A 23,220-nucleotide genomic window follows, 5' to 3' on the forward strand; every position below is an offset into this window, starting at 1 on the left:
CAATCTTGTCACTTTTACCAGGAAGACCTGAACAACTTTAGGTTTCCCTCCTTCTTGAAGATTCTTCCCGGGAGATAACTAATAAGGTTGCTAAATTTTGCCTTTGGGCGTGTGGGATACGCAAGCTGCTGATTGAATCCAAATAATATTATACTTCTGTTAGAGGAAGGCATCGTCTCTTCATCCCTACAATTTGTGCTCACTCTTCTGTGCTCATCGCACTGCATGTGCCTTCCTTATTTTATATTACCTTTATTTTCTTATTCCTTTTATTCTTACTACTACTGTTGACTTTCTGAAGCTGATTTTCAAAAGGCCAACAAAGTCATAAGTCTTGGTACCAGAAAGGATTTCACATGGTAGGAATGCCAGTTATCCTGTCCCAGAAAGAGCATATTACATATTACTTCAGCTTCACAATTATCACAACAGTGTGGAATGATGGAGGAAACATTACTGAACCGTTTACCACATTTTGAAATGTTATCTGACAGCCCCATTGCATAACCACCCACTCACACTCATATATGTTAATTCAAACAATCCAGATTACAATGGGCTACAAAAGGAGAACAAGAGAGAACAAGCAGCATCACACAAAGATGCCTGCATAGCAAATCTCTCCAAATGACTCAGTGTAGAAAAACAAGCCAGGAAAAAAGATAAGAGCTAACCTGAACTGGGTAAAATTTTCTTCCTGACTTCTTCAGTTCATTGTGGCGCTATCTCAATGTGAACAGCAGACTTGTATACCCAGACCCTGGAATAATATCAGAGTAGTATATGTTTCCACAGCGTGAAAGAAGGCTGCAGCACACATGACCACAAAACATTAAATTAAACTCTTTTAACAAAAGAGTCTTAGGAAGCAAAAGCTCTGAGATGCACTTAATGTTTTAAAAGGGAAAAAAAATAACATTCACAGATCACAAAACTGTGAGTTGCTGGAGTCCTTGAAACCACATTTTCTGCATGTTATAGTCCATTGCAGCTTTGCTCCAATACCATATGGAACATATAAAACAGCTTCTAAGACTACAGCATCATTATTTTGGCAAGCAAGCGACATTCCTACAACTAGCAAAATATGCTTTGCATCATAGGTAGAATTCAGAATCCCTTCAATAAAAGCTGCCTTGAAGTTTTGCTGAACCAAGTATTTTCTAACTTTATTGCAAGGTCACATGTCCATTCAATATCTAGCTTGGAACAATCGAAAGACAATATTCGTAACTGAGCACCCACAGCATTTCCTTTAAGATAAACAAATGAAATATACTAAGACCGGTGCGGGGGATAGTGTGTCATCTGCAATCTCCAGTTTTTCCATTTATACTGGAAACTGATTGAATACATAGCCAGGCTGCATATTCATCTTCCGCCAGTATAAATTATGGGTTTGTATAGTCTAAGCCTCCAGGATAAACATACAATTTCTGAATCATTCATATCCTAAACAACTATTTTATGCTTTTCTGAGCCACTACCTTGCCCTGTTTACAAAGCTCCCCCTACCGCAGCCTATACAAGTTATCAGTGTCAGCGTCTTAAAATGTTTTCACCCAGCTTGGTCTCAGAAGAACTGATTGTGCACAGATGTTCATCAGAAAGACAGCTTCTTGGTGACTCTGCTCATCTTTATAAAGTACGATTCATTTTCCTTAATTAAGCTCCCTTTATGACTGCCCTTAAATCAAAAGGGAGTAACATAAGAAAGAACACACATGTCAAAACAGTCAAAAAGTTGGCCATCTTCCTCAAAAAAAATCATCCTCATAATAATCCAAAATTAGACAACTCAGTGTTAGGAAATAAAGTCAGAACAGGAACAGAATGAAAGTCTCAGTGGACAACTCACACTTCCCTGGAGTTTCTCTGTTCTTTCCTGTACACCATCTGCTCACATAAAAGCCTCACTCTGCCAATTATTTTTGCCATCTTTGTTTTATTGAAGCAAACTGATACCTGTTGTAATAATATTAGAGTGAATTCAGAAAGTTTTCTCCCCAGAGTGAGGTGATATTTTTACTGTTGCTTCCAGGCTGATTCTATGCATGTTTACTCAGAGGTAAATTCCACTGAGGTCAATGGAACTTACCCACAAATTAACATGCATAAGACTTGAGAGCAAAAGGCTATCTGGGAAGTCCTGCTTTTTGACCTACCAGTGGCCTCTGTTGATAATTCCCAAATGTGGTAATGTGCCTACTCAGTTGTGATCCAAAAGGCGTTCAAACATGTTCACAGGTACTCTCTTGCATTATTACTTTGAATATTTCAAGACTGAACCCTGGTACCTAAACCCAAGTTCTGGCCATAAACATTACAATTAGCCCAGGCTCGGATTCAGGTCAGCTTACTTAGCATGATGAAATCCTATCAAATAAATTTTTTGTCATACATTTGGTCCTACCCTAAACATGTGCTTTAAAAAAAACTTCTGGGTGTAGAAAGTGTGGGAGTGTCACCACAACACAGATGCTGAACCATTTACAAGATGGATTGAAATAGGAACAGCAACTTTTCAGCCTATGGATCAATGTTAGCAAAAGAATGCTACAAATTTTATTTCTGCAAAACAACATATCCTTATTAGTTAAACACTGACTTGACATTGCTCTGGTCTGCTTCCAAAAGCCGATTACTCAGCAGTACAGCACATGCTTGTCCCTGATCCAGTCTTTAGGACCTTCATTTTTTTATGATTCCTTAGGACTATGTAAACAACGTTAACAGCATAAACACAGGATAAGCCAAATTTTGAGTGCTGCCATTGCAGAACAATAATTTTATCATATTTGAAAATTCCTTTATTAATACTGCTATGGATAACTTCTGTTTTAAGATAACAGTTTACCATTGTTAATTATTTTACCAGATATTAACTAAAGCCAATAAAAGAATGGCTAACACTATGCACTAAAACCATATTCACAGTCTCAAATAAAATAATATTAACTAATCCAACCATTAAAGCATCCTCTCCATACCTGTCTCACAAGATACATACAGCAGTCAAAAATTCTTGAGCTTTTGTTAAACAAAGCTTGGTTCAGAGTCTTAGTTGCATTGTCCAAGGCAATAATTAAAGAAAAAACTATACATTTTACAAGCAGAAATTAGTTCCAAATGCAAACTTGGTGGATGTTACATGCCATCATTCATTTTCTCTTTCAGCAAACAGAGCTGTCACTCAAGTCAAATCCTGTATTCTGAAGTCTATCATCTTGAATTTCAGCAGGAACCCTAATCAATCCAGCTTTTGGAGCAACTGGTTACTCATAAGAGCCAGGATAACACAAAGAATTATCATTTTAATTTGGAAAGTAACCTAGGCTGCATCCAGAATTGGTTTGATATTATTTTATCAGTGCACTAAAGCAGTCATTTGCAACAGGATCGTCTCATCCACACAGGAAAATCCAGTTGCAAATATTTCCTGTAGCGCAACAGCAGCACAATATCCAGCAACATGTGGATACAGCTAGTTACACAATAACCAGGGATCACTATCTAGCAATCAAAATGACAGTAGTGTGGTAGCCAAAAGAGACCTTTTTATACCGTTTTGTTAAGTGTTGACAGAGGAGCTAATAGTTCCAGCAGAATCAGGAAGTCTACAGGTCTGTTGAAGTCACCAGTAGCAGACAGCATTAAACAATTGCACTATTTGCTCACAACCAATGGACTGATCTTTCTTTTTTTTTTAAAAAAAAAATTTTTATTGGATTAGAGATTGTGTAAATATTCCATACAATCATTTCCCTTTAAATAATTTCAATTCTAACCCCCTCCCTTCCCCCCCTTTTGTTGACTTCCAACAGTTTTCCAACCCCTTGTCTATCTTTTTTCTTATTTCAAACTTACTTTATACTATTAAACCTACTTTCATTCTCTTCTAAGCTTGTATATTATGTTATAACACAGTACTACCTTTATTCCCTTCCCCTTTTACCTTATAAGACTAACTATTACATTTCTAGCATATATTCTTTAATAATATAACATTTTATCCATTTACTATTCTCTTACTTAATCACGTCAATATGGGTCAACCAATTTGACCCATACTCCACATACTTCTAAATGTTTCTATACCGCTGTATACATTCAATATATGTCAATCAATTTAACTTATAATCTATATGTTACTGTATACTTCTTTCCCTTTTTTAAAACAGTTATCAGCCAGAAATATATTTAGTTAACTTATATCCTTATAATTCTTATAATAACACCTCTATTATTTACTACTATATGTGGTAATCAAGTAAAATAATTGCTTAGAACTCCTTGTTTAAATTCCCTCCCCCCGGTAAAGTCACTTCTCTCTTCTTTTATTGTATTTCAGTAATTTTCAAACTGCCACAGTTCTCCTCCAACCTCCCATTTTTTCCCCAGATAATGTTTCAGCTTCTCCCAATCCGTGTTAAACTGTCCTGGATCGAGATCTCTCAGTTTCCTTGTCATTTTGTCCATTTCCGCCATGTACAGCAATTTATAAATCCAATCCTCAATAGTTGGCACTTCTTGTACTTTCCATTTTTGCGCATATAAAAGTCTAGCCGCTGTTGTCATATAAAATAACAATGTCCTATATTGTGCTGGAATATCTTCCATTCCCAAGTTCAGTAACAGCAGTTCTGGGTTTTTATTAACTTGAAATTGTAAAATCTCACTTATTACTTCTATTATTTCCCCCCAGTACTGCTTAGCTAGTCCACCACATGTGATACAAAGATCCTTCATGCTTTTTGCACTTCCAGCATTTATTAGACATGTTCGGATTCCCTAACGCAATTTTCTTTGGTGTCAAATACCAATGATAAATCATTTTATAGACGTTCTCTTTAATGTTGGTGCATGTCGTAATCTTCAACGTATTTTTCCACAAGTATTCCCACACCTCCATTGTTATTTCTTTGTTAAAATTTATTGCCCACTTCACCATTTGAACTTTGACTGTCTCGTCTTCTGTAAACCATTTTAACAACACTTTATAAGTCTTAGAGATTTCCTTTTTATCCTCTTGCAAAATTACCTCCTCTAATTCCGAATTCTCCATTCTTATCCCTCCCTTCACACAGTCTGAATTATAAAGATCTCTAATCTGTCTATATTGAAACCAATCATAACTTGGAGACAACTCCTCCTGCGTCTTAATTCTTAGTTTAGAAAATTCTATTTGCGTTATCTCCTTATACATTAAACACTGTTGTTCATTGTCGACAGCTCTCGGATCTAGTGCTTCGTATGGAACCACCCAGGAGGGAATTCCATCCTGTAGGTAATTTTTATACTTCTTCCAAATTGTAAAGAGGCTTCTCCAAATATAATGGTGTAGAAATATAGAATCTGCTTTTACTTTGTCATACCACAGATATGTGTGCCATCCAAATATTTTTTTATATCCCTCTAAGGCCAGTTGTTTGCGGTTTTTCAACTCCATCCAGTCTTTCAACCACACTAAACAAATTGCATCATGGTAGAGTCTTAGGTTGGGCAGCTGCATTCCACCTCTCTCCTTTGAGTCCTGCAGTACTTTCATTTTAACTCGAGGCTTCTTGCCTGCCCAGACAAAGTCTGATATTTTCCTCTGCCATTTTTCAAATTGCTTAGAGTCCCGAATAATTGGTATTGTTTGTAACAGAAACATCACTCTTGGCAACACATTCATCTTAAGTACTGCAATTCTTCCCAACCATGACAAATTCAGTCTATTCCATTTAATCAAATCTCGCTCTATCTGAGTCCACAGTTTCTCATAATTATTCTTGAATAAATCTATGTTCTTTGCAGTCAATTCAATTCCCAGATATTTCACCTTATTTGTTACTTCACAGTCTATTATCTCCATTAATTGCTGTTGTTTTTGTTTAGTCATATTTTTACATAGTATCTTTGACTTCTTTTTATTTACATAGAATCCTGCCAAATCTCCAAACTCCTTAATTTTCTCTATTACCTCTGACATATTCTCAATTGGGTCTTCCACAATTAACATTATGTCATCCGCAAATGCTCTGACCTTATAGGAAAACTCTTTTATTTTTATTCCACGGATTGCATCGTCTTCTCGAATCTGTATCATCAGTATTTCCAGAACCAAAATAAACAACAGTGGAGACAACGGGCAACCTTGTCTTGTACCTTTGCCTATAATCAGTTTCTTAGTCACCTCGTCATTCACCACAATTGCTGCACTCTGGTCCCTGTAAATTTCTTTCACTGCTCTTATGAATCTTTCCCCCATCTGTAGCTGTTCCATGGTGGCAAACATAAAGTCCCAGTTCAAATTATCAAATGCCTTTTCAGCATCCACGAAGAAGAATCCAACCTCCTTGTCACAACGCTTATCATAGTATTCAATAGCATTTATAACTGTCCTTAAATTATCTTTGATTTGTCTATTTGGTAAAAAACCAGCTTGTTCCTCCGCAATAAATTCGGACATCCATCCCTTTACTCTTTCCGCCAATATTTTCGCAAAGATTTTATAGTCATTATTCAGTAACGAAATAGGTCTGTAATTTTTAACATTAGTCAGGTCTTGTCCCTCTTTAGGGATCAATGATATATTAGCTTCATTCCAAGTATCTGGAGTTCTTTGGTCCCTCAAAACTCCATTGATCACTTCTTTTAGGAATGGCACCAGTTCATTAACCATTACCTTATAAAATTTAGCTGTCAGTCCATCAGGTCCTGGCGCCTTTCCCAAATTTGTTGACTGAATTGCCTTTCTTAACTCTTCTTCCGTCACTTCACTATTCAGTTTCTCTCTCCATCCTTCCGAAATTACTGGGAGTTTCATTTTCTCCAAATATCTTGCTATTGAGTTTTTATTCACTTCTTTTTTATTGTACAACTTTGCATAAAATTTGTAAAAGGCTCTGCTAATAGCAGTCTGTTCCAGGAGTACTTTATTGTCATCACATATTTTATTTATTATCCTCTTCTCCTTTCTCTTCTTCAGTTGCCACGCCAAATATTTCCCAGGTTTATTTGCGCCCTCAAACGACTTTTAATTCATTCTCTTAAGGTTCCATTCCAGTTCTTTATTGTTCATTGCCGTCAACTGCTCTTGAAGGATTCTAATATCCTGATATATCTTCTTTTTCCCTGGTCTTTTCTTTAAATGTATCTCTTTGGCTTTTATTTTCTCCATAATCTCCTGTCTCTTCTCTTCTCTTTTTTTCCTGGCTCTTCCATTTAAGTCCATTAATATGCCTCTGATTACTGCCTTATAAGTATCCCATACCTTATTGGTTGGTACTTCTCCATTCATGTTGTGCTGTATGAAGAACTTAGTCTCCCTTCTCAACGTCTCCATATTTTCTCCCTCTTGTAACAGATCCTCATTTATTCTCCATCCTCTCCTTTTAGTTCTTTTTCCAAACCTCCACATAATTGGATTGTGATCTGAGCCTACCATGGGCATTATTTCCACATCCTTGGTCCAAAGCGCTAAGTCCTTTGAGGCCCAGATCATGTCAATTCGTGATAATGTAGAGTGTCTCGCCGAGAAAAACGTATATTGTCTGCGTTTAGGGTTCTGTCTTCTCCATACATCCTCCAAAGTTTCTTGTTGCATTAATACAAAAAAAGTCTTTGGTAGTAATCCTCTTTTCTTTTGTACAGTTGCTGATTTCTTATCCTAATCCAAATTAGTAACTCCATTAAAGTCCCCAGCAAGAATTATCTGATCATAAGAAAGTTCATCTAATTGCTTCCTCAAGTCCTCAAAGAAGCTTTCTTTTGCTCCATTAGGTGCATAGATTCCAATCACCAACACTTTCTTTAAATTCCATATACATTCCACTGCTAAAAATCTGGCTTCCACATCTCTCAACACTAATTTTGGCTGTAGCTCCTCTTTTATATACAGTACCACTCCCTTTTTTTCTTTGTTGAGGCCGCTACAAAATCATTGCCCAATTTGTTCAATTTTAAATATTTTACATCCTGCTTTCTAATATGGGTTTCTTGTAAACACACAATATCACATTTTTGTTTTAATAGCCAGTGGAAAATGTTTTTTCTCTTGTTGGGTGAATTAAGTCCATTTACATTCCAAGATAAAACTTTACACTCCATATTCATAGCCTTGTTGTTGGTAAGTCCTTTTCATTGTCCCTAATGAACTTTTCCATTTCTAGTTCAGATCTGATGTGCTTTTTCACTCCGCCAAATTCAAAGGACATTCCTTCAGGCATTTCCCATCTATACCTTATTTTCATGTCCTTCAGGATCTGGACTAAAGTTTTGTATTTTTTCCGGTCTAGCAGCACCGATCTGGGTAACTCCTTCATAATAATAACCGTCTTGCCATCAACCTCCAATGGGTCTTGAAATTGCTTGCTCACAATCATTTCTCTTATATTTCTAGTCGTGAACTGCACAATCACGTCTCTTGGTAATTTCCTCTGGGTCACAAATCTTGAATTTATTCTGTACACCACATCTAGGGTAGCCACAGTTTCCTCCTCCTCCTTCCCCAGGTACTCAGCCAACACCTCAGTGATCTGTTCTTGGGCCGTCTTTCCTTCCACTTCCAGCAAGCCACAAAACCTCAGCTGCTTCTCCATGTGTTTACTCTCCGCAACTGCCATTCTACCCCTCATCACCCTCATCTCAGTTCGTTGCGTATCTGCTAAAGTCTCCACCGCATTTTCTACTACATTGACTCTTTGTTGTGTCACTTGCAAATCATTTTGTATCGTTTCCATACCTTTTTTCACTTCTGCCAGTTCATTCTTAAGTGTCTCTTTAAACTCTTTCGCCAGCTCGGGTATCATGTCCTTAAGCTCCTTAATCCCTTCTGAGAGTTTTTTGTCCAAGTTCTCTATCGCCGCTTGCCACTCTTTTTTCAACATCGTGGGGCTTGCTTTGCCTCGCTCCCACGAGTCCGCTCGCTTCCTTAGCTCCATGGCGTTTAACTTAATATTCTCTTAGTTTAAATGTCCTGGTCTTATTCCAAAAAAGTCAATTAAAGAGTCCAAAATGTCGGTCGTCTTTTCTCTATGGTTCCTCTATGGTTATTCCCTTTTATTTGTAATCCAATATGGCCTACTTCCTCTTCCGCTGAAGCCGCGACTCTTCCCCTTTCAAAAATGGTGATTCCCTTCTTCCTGTAGTCCAGAAAGGGCCGCTCCTCTCCAGCAACTCTATCACTGTTATGTACTTCCTGTTTCCCGGCCTCTCACAGCAATTCTCGCGATGGTAAAACTTTCTCACAGCCTGCTATCTCTTTGTTACCACAGGTATGTAAAACAATTGTCCAATTTCCTTAATAACTTCGTTTTACTTAGTTCCTTTTTTAATACAGTTCTTGCCGGAACTTCCCCTCCTTCTAATCAATCTGTTGCAGTTTTCCAATCTACTTTAATGTTTCTTTACTTTGAATAATCTGTCCCGTTTCAAGAGATAGTGATCTTTACCTTCTTAAACGCTTTCGCGGGTTGTAATCACTGTTTCAATCTCCAATTCCCTTCAATTCTTCTTATCCCTGTTGAAGCTTGGGCATGTAGGTCTTATGCCAACCGCATTGGCTCCGGAGCTACTGCAGAGATCTTGGCAAAACCTGTCTTCGGGTGGGACCTCAAGGGTCGGGAGAGAGTCCGTTGCGCAGGACCCCCCCTCGCCCGAGATCAACACGCCCTGAGGTTCTTGAGCGTACTAAGCCTGCTCTCCGCCTGAGAGCAGTTGGCTGCGGGCAATTTCAGCCCCTCCAGCCCTCAAAACAGCAGTCCGGACAGCTCAGCTTTAAGAGCTGCGTTAGACCTCCATGGATCCCAAACCGGAAGTCCCAATGGACTGATCTTTCAAGTCCCAAGTCAGAATGCAGTACACCAGATCAGTCTGCCAGAACCACAACAAAAAATTTGATTCCCAAAAAACTAGCAGAATCAGTACAGGTGGCAGAGTCACTATTGCATCAGGCCAGTTATGAAAGCTCTAATCCTCTGTAACAGGAACCAAGAATCTTTGAGATACTTCTTATTGTACTTTCAGGCTCAGCACCAGTCCTAGGTTCTGTGGAGGAAGTAACATATGGAATCCCCCAGAAATGACAAATGTCAAAACACTTACATGGTTAAGAATAACAAAGATAACAATCTTCTCAATTGCTCTCTTAACCTCTCTTGAACTATAGCTAGATCCTTCCTCATAAAGACAGGCCCAAAATTTTCAGAGCAATAACCTGCAGGGACCTGTAGGTTGTAAAACCGTGGTTACTAAAATCATCTCTGTGCCACTGCGTCCCTGCCCTTATATAAAAAGCTTCTTTGAGCATTTCCAAGCACTGCTAGCTGGGTATGTTCCCACTCACACATTAATTTAACATCACTTTTTTGAAATATGCAAAATGGGTAGTGGATATGTATTATTTTATTTATTTATTATTTTATCGTATTTATATTTCGCCCTCCCTGCAAGCAGGCTCAGGGCGGATAACAACATTAAAACATTTAAAACATTTCATATAAAACATTTACAAGTTGTAAATATCTTAATATGAATGATAGAAAAGAAAGGGATGCTATTCTGGAAAATAGTAAGTCTCTACTGATTTTCCATTATATATGCACTGTACAAATTTCTTCGGTCTTCAGAAACCTGATTTGAATTGCTCAAAAGCAGTTTAATCATTCCTACTTTGCAGCTAAAATCTAGGAATATTTGATCATCTGCTGGTTAACTTGCATCCTGCTCACCAGTTGCAATCAGAGGCACAGACAAATTACTGAACTGTTTGGTTGTGTATAAATAAATTAAACTACTTTTCCACAGTTGAACCCCACCATAACCACTGCCAAAAGAAAAGGAGGGGGATCCATTTAAGATTTCTGAGTTGTGATTTAATACTTAGATGTGTCTGTGTGCCTTTGGGTGCCTGTGATCCATTCTTGTGATCATAAATAGATGTCGCTGACTACACAGGCACAAAAAGCAGGCACTGTATTAATTGCTGATCATTTAAAAGATGTATTAAGTGACTAAGTATGACTCCATCCTTGACAAGGTAAATGTGCCTCTTCTCCAGAAATAAATAAGAGTTAATTTGTGAATTGTGCAAGTGCAAAAGCAGCCATAAGTTGCAACTTATTTGTTACTTATTATCAAGCCACTGCATGGTCCTGCAGCACTAGCAGCTACTATGCAGGTACTTGAGATAAATGTTGACAAAAATAATTTAGGTAATTCAAGCAGGAAATTGCCTCAAATGTAAACAAGGAAGTTCAATCAAGTTAAGTTTCTCTGCCAATTGTGTTCATGCTTAAGTTTTCAGCATGCCTATTAAAATATACCTAAGAGGGATCTTACCAAGTTTTTCTTGGAGACATCTAGAAATTAATTAATTGTAGTCTGCCATTCTCACTGAGACTCAAGGCGGATTACATAGTGAGAGCTTAGTACAATCAATATCAAGGACATTTCCATAAACAATGCCATATGGTAAATAAGTACAAGTTTGTAAAGAATCCAATACAGAGTTGAAGAAATGTTGAAACACAGCATAAGCATTATGTTGACATTAGACAACATAGAACTGCCCAGTAGGATCATACATGAAGCACAGGTAGCACACAGGAACACATGCTTAAAGCAACAGATCGGATATAAGGCAACATAGTGATGAAGTCTATAGTCCCTAACTCGTTAGTGAAGCATCTGAAACCTCCTCTCTACAATACAGCCCTCCTATTTGAGTTAAAAAACTCTTTTGAACAATTCAGTTTTGCATCGTTTGCAAAAAGCCAAGAGAGTGGGGGCTCTCCTGACTTCCTCAGGCAAGCCATTCCACAGGGTAGAGGCCACTACAGAGAATGCACGTGTATGGGCAGCTGTTGATTTTGCCACCTGCAGGAGACCCTGTTCAGATGAGTAAAGCTGCCATGGAGGAACACAGGGGGAGAGAAATGAAGGTCTAGTAACAAGGGTTTACAGAATTTCGCTGTAACCATGTGCTAGTGCAAAACATCTTGGTATAAAAATGGATTAAGATAGATGGATCTCTGTTTTATATATAAATAATGAATAATGGATTAAAACTATGCTATGGAACCTAAGAAAATATGTCTAACAGAACAAATTAGAATCAGATATAATTATTTCATGCTATATCATGATTTTTTTCCTCTTCAGCGGTATCATCACAAAACTAGTTATTTAATGTGAGAAATCTGCGTCAGTCCTAGGGTGTCAGTCCCTGGCAGTTAGATCCCCAAGTCCCTCACAGCAAGCAAGCAGGTGCAGTGGTTGAAGAAACTTTATTTAGAGACCTAATCAGTTCACGTATGCACTCATAGGTAGAAGTTGGCAGAAGTAATTATTCAAACAATAGGACTACTGATATAGGGGGATGTTCTCCCGCCCCTTTGCATTCAGGCGCGAAAACCGAAAAAGTTACATGGGAACAAAATCAAAGAGTCCAGTAGCACCTTTAAGACTAACCAACTTTATTGTAGCATAAGCTTTCGAGAATCACAGTTCTCTTCGTCAGATGCATGGAGGGCAAGAAGAAACTGGTCAGATATATATAGGTGGAGAGGGGAGGGTGGAGTAGATGCAAACAGTAGCTTCTGATATGGAGACAAAGCAATTTAGTCTAGATATAGTATAGAGTGGAATCATTCCCTCCTGTGAAAAGATACATTTCAGTACACAGCTGCAGCTTCAGCCCATGGCCACTCAGAAGTGAAAGCGCATATTTCTTAGAGATAACAAAGAGGCCACTTGCTCCTCTAGAAATTAGTATTAGCAGTCTAGACACCTTCAGATGACTTTTCTACAATGCATAAGATACAGTATTAAAATTTGGCATTATATCAGTATGAGTTTAAGCTGTAGTGTAAGATGCACAACACAATGATGGCATAGATGCTTATATCACTCTTAGTATAAAATGCAGAATACAACAATGGCATGGATGCTTGCAGAACACAATAATGGCATATAACACAACAATGGCATGGATGCAGAATACAACAAGGGCATGAATGCTGGCATACATGACATACTGAGAAATGCCCCTGTGAAATATCACTTTCATCGTGGCGTTCTAAACAAATTTCTTTGGGATGCAAAACTAAAACTCAGTATAAAGTTTAAACCACTGAAAACAAGAAAGAATATTTTCTAATATAAAAGCTGTGAAAATACTAAGACAAGTTTTCTACAAAAGACTGTCAAAAATATAGGATGATACATAGGAGTGCCTAAATAGGGATTAGCAAACTAAAGACTTTAATTTAAAAGAAGTGAAAGACAAGAGAGAAAACTGCCAGTGATACGCTAACCTTGGACCCTGACAGGCTGGGAATTGTGTTTGCAAGAGCAATTCCTGAACGTGCATTAAAGTCAAGAAAGCAGATTCAGAAATTGCTGGCAGGGTGAGGTAACTGTTTGAAAACAGGGTTGCTACTTTCAAACAGAGGGAATGCTGGGTGGGGAGCACTGGTTTTTCTCTCTTGCGTGTGCTCTCCACTGGGCAGCAGAACCAACACCAAATATATTTAGATAATTTGGAATTGTATACTAGTTCATCCAAATATACCTGAATAAAACAGATATAAATAATACCAAACAGATATTTTTCAGGTATATTTTTAAACTGGATATAAAAAATCGCACATCCCTAGTGACAAGGTCCCAGTGCACCAATTCCGTAGGAAATGGCCAAAAATATTGTATTTTCAGTTTGAACCAGAAGTGACATCATCAGAAGACCTGCGGAGCACATGTGTGTAATGTTGCTGCATGCTCCATCCAGCCTTCCCACATCTCCCCCTTACCAACCTGGAGAGTGGTGGGTGGGCAGCAGCTAGGGGAACTAGCAATCCTATTGGAAAGTGCACTAAGAAGTAACTTTCAAAGGGAGTGTTTGTTGGTGCCATTTTGTTTGCCTACTTTCTTGTTCCATTGTTGCTGAACTATAAGTGCCTTACAACTGGAAAGTTTTAGGTGGGTAGCCACACTGGTCTGCACTAGAACAGAAGGATTTGAGTTCAGTGGCACCTTAGAAACTAACAAAATTTTCAGGGTATAAGCTTTTGAGAGTGAAAGCTCCCTTCTTCAGATACTAGTAGGAATGGAGATCCCTGAGCCTCTATATCCCATCCAAAAGGTGAGCGAGGTGTTACAAGGAAGGGTATCAGGATGCAAAGGTACAATGCAGCTTGATTAGATGGGAGGGGTACAGCGAAGGAAGATGTCAGGATGTCAAGGCACAATGCTACAATGCAGCTTGATTAGATTAGAAATTAGCACCTGTAATGAGATAAGAATCCTAAATCTGTATTCAGCCTGGGGAGACATTGTTCTGAATTTATAAATAAACTCAATTTCAGCAATCTCACATTGTAATTTCCCCTTGAAGTTTCTCCATTTGAGGACAATCACTTTTAGGTCAGCAATGGAATGTCCTGTAAGATTAAAAAGTTCTCCCACAGGTTTTTGAGTGTTGTGATTTCTGACATAAGATTTTTTCTTTTGCATAGAGACGTCTGACCTGTGGAAGGGCACTGCTGACACTTGTTAGCATATATAACATTGGAAGATGAACAAGTGAATGACTATGAAATGGTATATGTAACATTATTAGGTCCAGTGATCATGCTGACAGAGTAAATATAGGGACGGACTTGGTATCTTAGTTTATTGCAGGCCCTAGTTCCATGGTCCATATCAGTGCTGAAAAGTATATTATTATGAGTAAGAAGCCGTTTAAGGTTAGGAGGCTGTCTGCGGGCAAGAAAAGGTTTGCCTCCCAATGCTTGTGCGAAAAGAGTATAATTGTCCAGCATAGATTGCAAGTCATTGATAATGTTGAGTTAAACTGGTATGAGCTGAAAGCTGTATGTGACCAGCAGTAGTGTTCTATTGTTGTTTCATTTGGGCCTGTCTTGTAGCAGGTTATCCTTTGCTATCATTCTGGCTTTGTCGATCTGTTTCTTTACTACATCAGTATTGTAATTCCAAAAATATCTGTTGCAGATCCTGCAGGTGAGAATCTGTTAGAGGGATTGGAACAAATGTCGTTGTAATGCAGAACTTGGCTGTAGACAATGAATTGTTTGGTGTGTTTAGGATGGTGACTGGAGGCACATAGATATGTTTGTCAATTGGTACGTTTCTGGTATAAGGCTGGTCTTAACCATCTGTCATGTATTTGTACAGTGATTTCTAGAAAATGTACTTTCTGTGTGGATTGATTCATGGTTGATGGTGGAGTGGAAGCTGTTGAAGGCCTGGTGAAATTCCACCAGTGTTTTTTTCCCATGTGTCCAGATGATGAAAATGTCATCATTTGACTTGAAGGAATAAATATTTACTAAATCTTAAGTTGTTGTGGGTTTCACTGAGGACAACCTGGCAGAGCTTGGAAGCTCTTGGACCCATTCCTATCTCTCTTCCCCTGCTGGCCAGGTGAGCCAGGGGGCAAAGAGTGAGGGCAGGGGATCCCCCATCCCCACCAGAGGAATCAGATCCCTACATTGAGCTCTCTCCCCAATTTCTGCTCCTCCCCCAAATATTCCAGGATTTCCCAAGCCAAAGTTGAAAACCCCCAAAAATGGATTAGATACAATCCAACTGAAATCAAGCACTTTTGGATCCCACTGTTAGTAAATTTCTGTAGATAAATAAAGATCACTTTATAGCCATAAAAGTAGAATTGCAGTATGACTGTGTGAGCACAGTTTAAATTTGTCCACAACTGTTAGAATAAATATTTTTAAGGTTCTAAATGCACTCCTTGGTATTTCTGTAAAGAGGCAATGAGAAAACCCCAGGAAATAAATGCTGTGTGGACGACCTCTAATACTTACCTGTTATGTAACAGTCAAAAATGCACCAAGATTTGTATTGTCAGTATGTTTTATATAACAAAATTCTAGATGAATTTTAAACCCCATTTCTATTTGTTCTTAACTAGTTAAAGAAATGGATCTTGAGTTCCTTTTGAAAAATGATGTCTTCTAGAATTTCACCAGAACAAGCTGTGAAGAAAAGAATGTAACCCTGAATGATATTAATTTCCTTTTATTGTAGGGTTCCCAAAAGCCCTGAACCATACAAACAGAAAAGCAAACCACATTAAGCTTCTCTTGTGGATATGAAAAAAAAATCAGAATCTAAAGAACAGAAACCTATCTGCCAAGTTCAGCCCACATATGAAGAATTTTTGTCTGAGCCTACAAGTCACATTGTATAACCCATGTTTTTCCAAGTGGCCTCCATTGGCATCCAGAGGGTCACCGCATGCTATTGCTCATAGTTTCCCAGGCTCTTCTGGCCAACCAAAGAAAATAAAGGCTGCAAACTGTAATAGACAACATTTGGGCACCTCTTCAGAAGACACATACTCCACAATCCACATCTTCTGCAGCTCTCAAATGGATTTAAGTAGAATTATTAATCGTATAAGCAACGGATTGCAGTCTTCAATGCCAATGTGTTAAAAAAAACCTGCACAAGTTTTGGTGAATTGGAGAGGCCGGTTTTCCAGCGATATTCTGGAGCTCCCAGTGAACAAAAATGGTTGGGCGACTGATCATAACATTAGCTTTTCTTCCCCCTGTCCCATTTTCTTCCACAACCGCCAGCAAACTACTTAATAAAAAAACTTTTTCCATCTGAACCTGCCCTTCTTCATACCACTGCATAATTTAAAGGGCAATATGATTGAGAATTCACAAACATAGCATTCTCACCTGATTCTCATTGCACTGAAGTACAGAAGAGTCTCATAAGAATGTGCTTATTTGGAAACTTAGGCTCAATTTGAACATGATGCTGGCAAGCAAAAGAAATGTGCTCATTTGCCTTTGCACTTCCCCAGCATTTCAAATAAAATGGGATAATACACATGTAATTGTTCCACTTATACAATGTTAGCATGCCGATACAATGCCTGCCCAGGCTACAGATTTCTGGCATGCTAACATTACACCTAATAGCTGAGAGGCCACTTTAAATGAGTTTCTGGGTGCCTGTCACGTCACATGGAAGAGTTCCTCTTTCCTAAAAGCACCACATTTATATCAGCCTTATATTCTTTTTATTTAAAAATACTCAATTGGACTTACAACAAAAGTAGGAAAATATGTTACATAACAACAGGAATAAAAACAAGGCATCAATCCACCAGCACGTAAGCTCCATCTATGAAAACAGCAGAAGACAACAGCAACCAAGGCCCTCCAGAAAAAGCGTGTCTTTAATTTTTTCCAGAAGGCCTGAAGGGATGGTTCCAACTTCCAACTATAACTTTGCTGAGCAAGGGAAGGAATCCCTTAGCCTCTAGCACTGACATGTAAATATATTCTAGCATGGGGGGAAAGAGTGTGTCCTCAACTGGTGAGACACAGAGATTTCAAGTACTAAAGACTTCATTGGTGGAAGAGAAATGACTGCTCAGTATGAGAGTATCATGCCCTCTGCTGGGTATGTCCATGACACCAATTTTGAAGGGAGAAGAGAACTATATTTATTTCCAAGTGAAACATAATTTTTTAAAAGAAATCATAGCAAAATCCTTACCTGTGAAAGCATTTGTGGCCTGAAAGCCAGCTTCCTGCATACTGCTCTCCCAGTAAAGCTTGTGATCCAGTCTTAAGCTGTCCTTTCCTAATGCAACTTCTAGGCTTGAAGCTGTCAAGTTACTTCCATTTTAGTTTGCAATATCCATTTCTTCCCCACAATCCAGCATTTGACATCTACCAATTGCCACCTGTTACCAGGTCCTTTGAGTCCTAGGTAAAAGGGATATGTGTTGAGCTCAAATAGCAATGCAGATCTGGTGCCTCAGCCGTCCTTCCAGAGAACCGTCGCCATGGTGTCCATGTAAAGGAAATAAGTCATTCCACACAGATATTATTTTTCTTTCAAAATCTAGTTCTAATTCTATGTTCAGACAGCATCATTGCCTTTTGCTTGATTGCTTGTTTCAAATTCAGCCACTGTTGGTCTTCCCTTGTGTTCAGTGTTCTTTGAGCTCTCGGGCAAACTGAGAAATTTAAAAAAGAAGAGATTATGTTTCTTGTTGATTTATACCCTGATTCACAACATTTGGAAAATAACATACACACACACACATGCCCCCTTTAAAAGGGACTGAGTATACACATTAAAAGAAGGTCTTTAGAAGGAAGATACTACAATTTTGCTGAGCTGCAAAGTATGACTACACAACTCTTTGAAGCGCAAAGACATGGAGTAGTGAAGATGTTAATATTTATCTCTGAACATTATATGATTTACATTTCAAAAGCCATATTTAATAAAGTTGGGGGGCAGCAGCACAGTAACAAGATTGCAATTAAAAAGGCAAAGAGAAAACACTCAAAGCCTCAAGTCTAACCTATAATTATCATTTTATCAGGTCTCATCATTACCATTTTAGTGGGCTCTCCAGGAAGCTAACTACTACTAATACTCCAAGATTTCTTGATGATTTTATAGCTAGATTTGCAAAATTGTTATCTGTATATTGATTGCCATAGGGATGTAACCTGTCCAGTATATTATCTCTGCTGCTAATCTCTGTTATTCTTCATTATATCTGAAATACTTTGTTCCTAGACTGACAAACAGTAGCCATATCAAAAAGGAAAAATTGCCTTTTGTAACTCAGAGGGCATAGTTAATTGAACATTTTAGAGCCTCTCTGGCATGCTGATAGGACACATAGGAGTGTTCCTCTCTCTCCAGCTGTAGGCATTGATAGCACAGGCATGACTGAGGGCATGAGCCTAGGGCCACGTGGCATTTAGTGAAAGACCTTGGCCAGATGGATTAACCTGGTGGACCCTTATAATCCACTTAGGGTTTATAAATTTATTTGGGGAATCAGGAGGCAGAAAAACCAGGAGGCAGTGGTGCACTGAGAGAAACTAACACATGGGCATAATATGACAAACATCAGAGCAGAAAATATAAGAACTTAAGTCTGGTTCCACATGAGGGCAGGAAAAGCTGTTCAAGGAGTGAAAAAAGCAAGTGAGATAGAAGTGCACACTCACCATGGCCCAGAAGCCCTTTTCCCAACAGCTGACCAGTGGCTGAGTAGTTTTTAAAAAATAACCCTGGCAAAGGTCTAAAATGTTGGGGGAAATACTGGAACTAAGAGCTGCCATTTTGAAGGCTGTAGTAAGCACCACCCTTCCTTCCAGATTGGCTGTGGGCAGAGCTTTCACATGAGGCATTGCCTGCAGCCAGCATTCTGTTTCCTCTTTAAGTCGGATCAAAGGAGGTTTTTCTGTATTTAAGCTTAAAAGGGAAAGTCTCAGGAGCCCCATGTGTCATGCTTGGAAACAGAACAGTTATGTGTGGAAGTTTTCCAACAAAGCAGAGACATGCTGCTTTCCACACAGGGGAAAATGACTGCTGTGGGGACAGGGGCAGGGAAAATGGCTGCCATGTGGGCGGGCCAGGGAAAATCACATCCACACAGGAGCTGTCTAGGTTTTGCTGCAATCTTTAAACTTCACACTGAACCAGATTTAGGAAAGACTGAAGAAAAGTTAGGGAAAACCTGGGATTTACCCCACCACAATGCTGTGGAGAAGCAGAAAAAGAAAATCACACTTCCCAACGACATCGAACCCATGTGAAATCAGACCATATTAACAGGCCTAACTAAGAGAAATGCCACATGGAATAGAAATTACTGTTCTTGATTGCAAAAACTATGAGAGAAGAACTGGGCATCAGAACACTACATGTTCTGGCCAAATAACTGAGTTAGAATATAATCCTTGAATGGGAGGATGTGGACTTCTCTGAACAGTTGCTATGTGACAAATTCCCATTTCCCATTTGCTGCACAAAGTTTTCATGTCTTTTCTTAAGGTAGCACTTGTGTTGTGAGGATATTTTCTCAATGATCATATCACAGCCTCTTAGAAAATGGGATGCTTTTTAATATAGCAAATTCATTTGCTACTTTAATTAATTTGTAAAATATATTGATCCAGACTACTTCCTCTAAAGGCAATGACAGGTTTGGAAATTGCACTCTATGATATCACATGTCCACTTAGCTTCCTCTTCTCCCTCCTAGAGTTGCCAGCCACCTTACCTGGAAACTAGAGGATGGGGGGAGTAGAAGGCCCCAATTTGTGCATAATTTGTGTGCAATATGGAGCCCCTCTGATGACATTACTTCCAGTTGAAGCAATGGCAGCTCTTTGGAACGACATCAACCCCAACACAATGTCTTTGATTTGGCCCAAAAGAGATGCCATCACTTCTGGTTTCCTCTGGAAGTGATGTCACCAGAGGACCTACAGAGTGTGCGCATGCACCATTTCGCTGTATGCTTTGGGGCTCCCAGCCTGCCTCCTCCCCCTGGCCTTCCAGCTGAGCTGGCATCCCTACTCCCTCCCCAACCTCTACTTTCCTCAAGCACCACCCCCAAATCTCCAGGAAATCATCGAATCCAGCTTTTCTCCACCTCAGTGGTGTAGGAAGAGCTTCAGAGAGTCTCAGGAGGCATCACCCTGGGTCTGCAAGGAGCACCCATTTGGAAACAGCTGTCCCCCCACAATCATAGGTGAACTCTCCCTCCAATGGCAGCCATTTTGTGGTGGTGAAGCGCCCACAGAATCAACATAGTTGGTGACCTCTGCTCTAGACCATGGGTCTAGAGCATCTGTGAGCATCTAGAGCACTGTGAGCATCTGCCTTCTCAACCAACAATAATTCAATAATGTTTTCCTGCCACTACGCAATCTGAAACAGAAACAAGTGATCATTATGAAGGGGAGAGGACTTTTCCAGCTTACTTTCCATTAGAAGAAGGTCCTTTGCCCTCAAGGAAGCAGAAGCAGAAATCACCTTTCCCTTCTGGAAACAGAATATCCTTTGCACTAGACTAGGTCTGGGCCGGTTTCTTAGCACCATTTGGGAACAGATTAAAGATAAACAACATGCCTCTTCTACATGCTTTAGAAAAATGTGCTTCTGTCTTGAGAACAAAAACGCCAAGCAAGAATTATTTAATTTTGCCAAAGTTTGAAAGCTGGAGGAAAGATTATTTCAGACTCCTTTGGCACAAGTAAAAGCAAAGATTATAAAGCGCACACTGTGAAGCACAACAAAAGCAAAGCAGATGCTCATCCTAGGCCTTCTGTAGACAGAACAGAGAAAGAAAAAAAGAAAGAGCATAGATAGCTTGGGCCCACTAGCTGTTTTCAAACATATTTGATGGAAGGAGATAAAGTTTTCTAAAATATTAACAGAAGGACAATGTTGTAACAGCCTCCAGCACAGCCAAAAGGCAGGTGAGCAACCTTCCCAAAAGCTGCCTGTTACCCTGATCCAAGCAGTGATGTAGAAACAAGATGTTCCATTGACACTACCACAGTCTGGCTCATCTCTCTCTCTCTCTCTCTCTCACACACACACACACACACACACGCACACGCACAATGCTTTACTGATGTGTTTAAAACTGGGGCATCCGTTAGCAGCTGCTCACAGCTTCTTAGGATGACCTTTGTCTTTTTGTGACTCTAAAATACTTTGCTTCTTCCATGGCTCCCATACCAATTCTTGTAAAAGTAATAACAGCTATTTCTATCTTTTTATAGAAGGGAAGACTAATAAATGTCACCTTTTTCACAGTAAATTATACTCCTGCTCTCTCTTCTATAAGTATATCTGTTTTGTTCATAATAACTAGCATATAAGGAAATGCCTACTGGTTAGATGGTAGGGAAAGCAAGTGCACAGCTGGGAGGAACCCCTCCAGAGAATTGGACAGACTAAGCAATATTCCGTAGTTCTATGCAGACACAAAGACACTCTTCACAAGGCATTTTCCAAAATACGTTTGGAATCCAAAAATGTTGGAGTCAGTATGACCTAAAGAAAACTTCAGTTCAGGTCCAACAGTGTTACTGCAATATTGCACTGGCATTGTTAGTAGAACTGGCTAACAGTGCAATCCTAAGAAGACTTACCCCAGTCTAAGCCCACTAACTTCAATGGGCTTAGACTGGAGTAACTCTTCTTAGGATTTCATTGTAAATGTAGTAACTCACACCTAAGCATTTGTATGCCTCCCTCATCCTCCAGTTGAGATTATGATCATTCTGAGATTGTTTGGAAGAAGTCAAGCCAATGTCGCCAAGATGCCTTGACCTGACTACCTCCTCAGCTTCTAACCCCCCCCCCACACACACACACACCACTGAAGCTCTTTTTCATCATGATCACATCAGACATATTACTACAACCTTATAACGTTGGTAATTTGTTAATTACTGATTTTAAAAAAATAACCTAGAAAAGCCCTCCAAATGGTGCAGAGGGAAATAGCTGCCAAGAGGGACTGGGGGCCATATGTGTGGGAAAGAGTTGCTCTTTGCCATCTGTACGGCATCCATCCTGGTTTTGCTGCAATCCTTCAAAAACCATAATTGTAAAGCAGGTTTAGGAAAGATCACAGAAAAGTCAAAAGGTGCACAAATGCACCGCACTGCTGAGTGGAAGTGTGGGGGGGAAAGTCCAGTTCACATTAGCCCTAACTATGGCAGCCCCTAACACTGATGGGGAAGACTAAAAGTTCATCCAGCAGAAAATGTAGATTACCTGAATCTACATTCAGGTGGATAAAAACTAGAAGTAACTGGAAGAAGTGCAAAGTACAAAGCCAGGCTCTTAGTTTTTAGACCAGGCCCTGCCTATCCAAAGGCTCCATACTGCCTTTCAAATCAAGGGGGCCAATACTGTACACCTTTACTTTGCCTAAAGGAGGCTTTGATGCTGGAGAATTCAAAGATCTGGTCTCAAACCATAAAGTTCATGGTCCAGGCCTCCCACATACTTGATACTGTAGAGAAATACTGCACTTATATCTGCTACCATTGAACAAACCCAGGACTGATCAAATCAACTGATTTGGTGCTGTTTGAGACGACTGGGTTGAATGAACAGTAATAGAAAAGAAAGATTCGGTGCTGTAGATATGATGCTGGTATTGGTGCTATAGATTTGCTAAAAGGCCAAACCATGATACTCAAGTTTTACAATCTCAGCACAAATGAGCTCTTAGATGTGAAAAAAGAAACTCATCTATAAAAGGCCTAATCATGCACAGAACAGTTTAATGATCAGACTATGGCACCACATGCACTGAGGAAATGTTCACAGAATTTCACATCTTCCTGGAAGGTTAGATCAGTCAGGGCTGCGACAGCGTATCTGTTGTGA

General features: G+C 39.3%; 1 protein-coding gene across 5 annotated transcripts in view; it reads right to left on the bottom strand.

Annotated features, from left to right (window-relative positions):
* The window catches only part of LDLRAD4 (low density lipoprotein receptor class A domain containing 4), a 456,291-nt gene that overhangs the window by 273,075 nt on the left and 159,996 nt on the right, over positions 1 to 23,220 (bottom strand). For all 5 annotated transcript variants that reach the window (XM_054985110.1, XM_054985105.1, XM_054985106.1 and 2 more), the window contains one exon: positions 17,545 to 18,010. In XM_054985110.1, the coding sequence (XP_054841085.1) occupies positions 17,545 to 17,584 (40 nt within the window). In that variant the 5' untranslated portion in view covers positions 17,585 to 18,010. The remainder of the gene's footprint in view (positions 1 to 17,544; positions 18,011 to 23,220) is intronic.

Source organism: Eublepharis macularius, chromosome 7 (assembly GCF_028583425.1).
Source record: "Eublepharis macularius isolate TG4126 chromosome 7, MPM_Emac_v1.0, whole genome shotgun sequence".
NCBI lineage: Eukaryota > Metazoa > Chordata > Lepidosauria > Squamata > Eublepharidae > Eublepharis > Eublepharis macularius.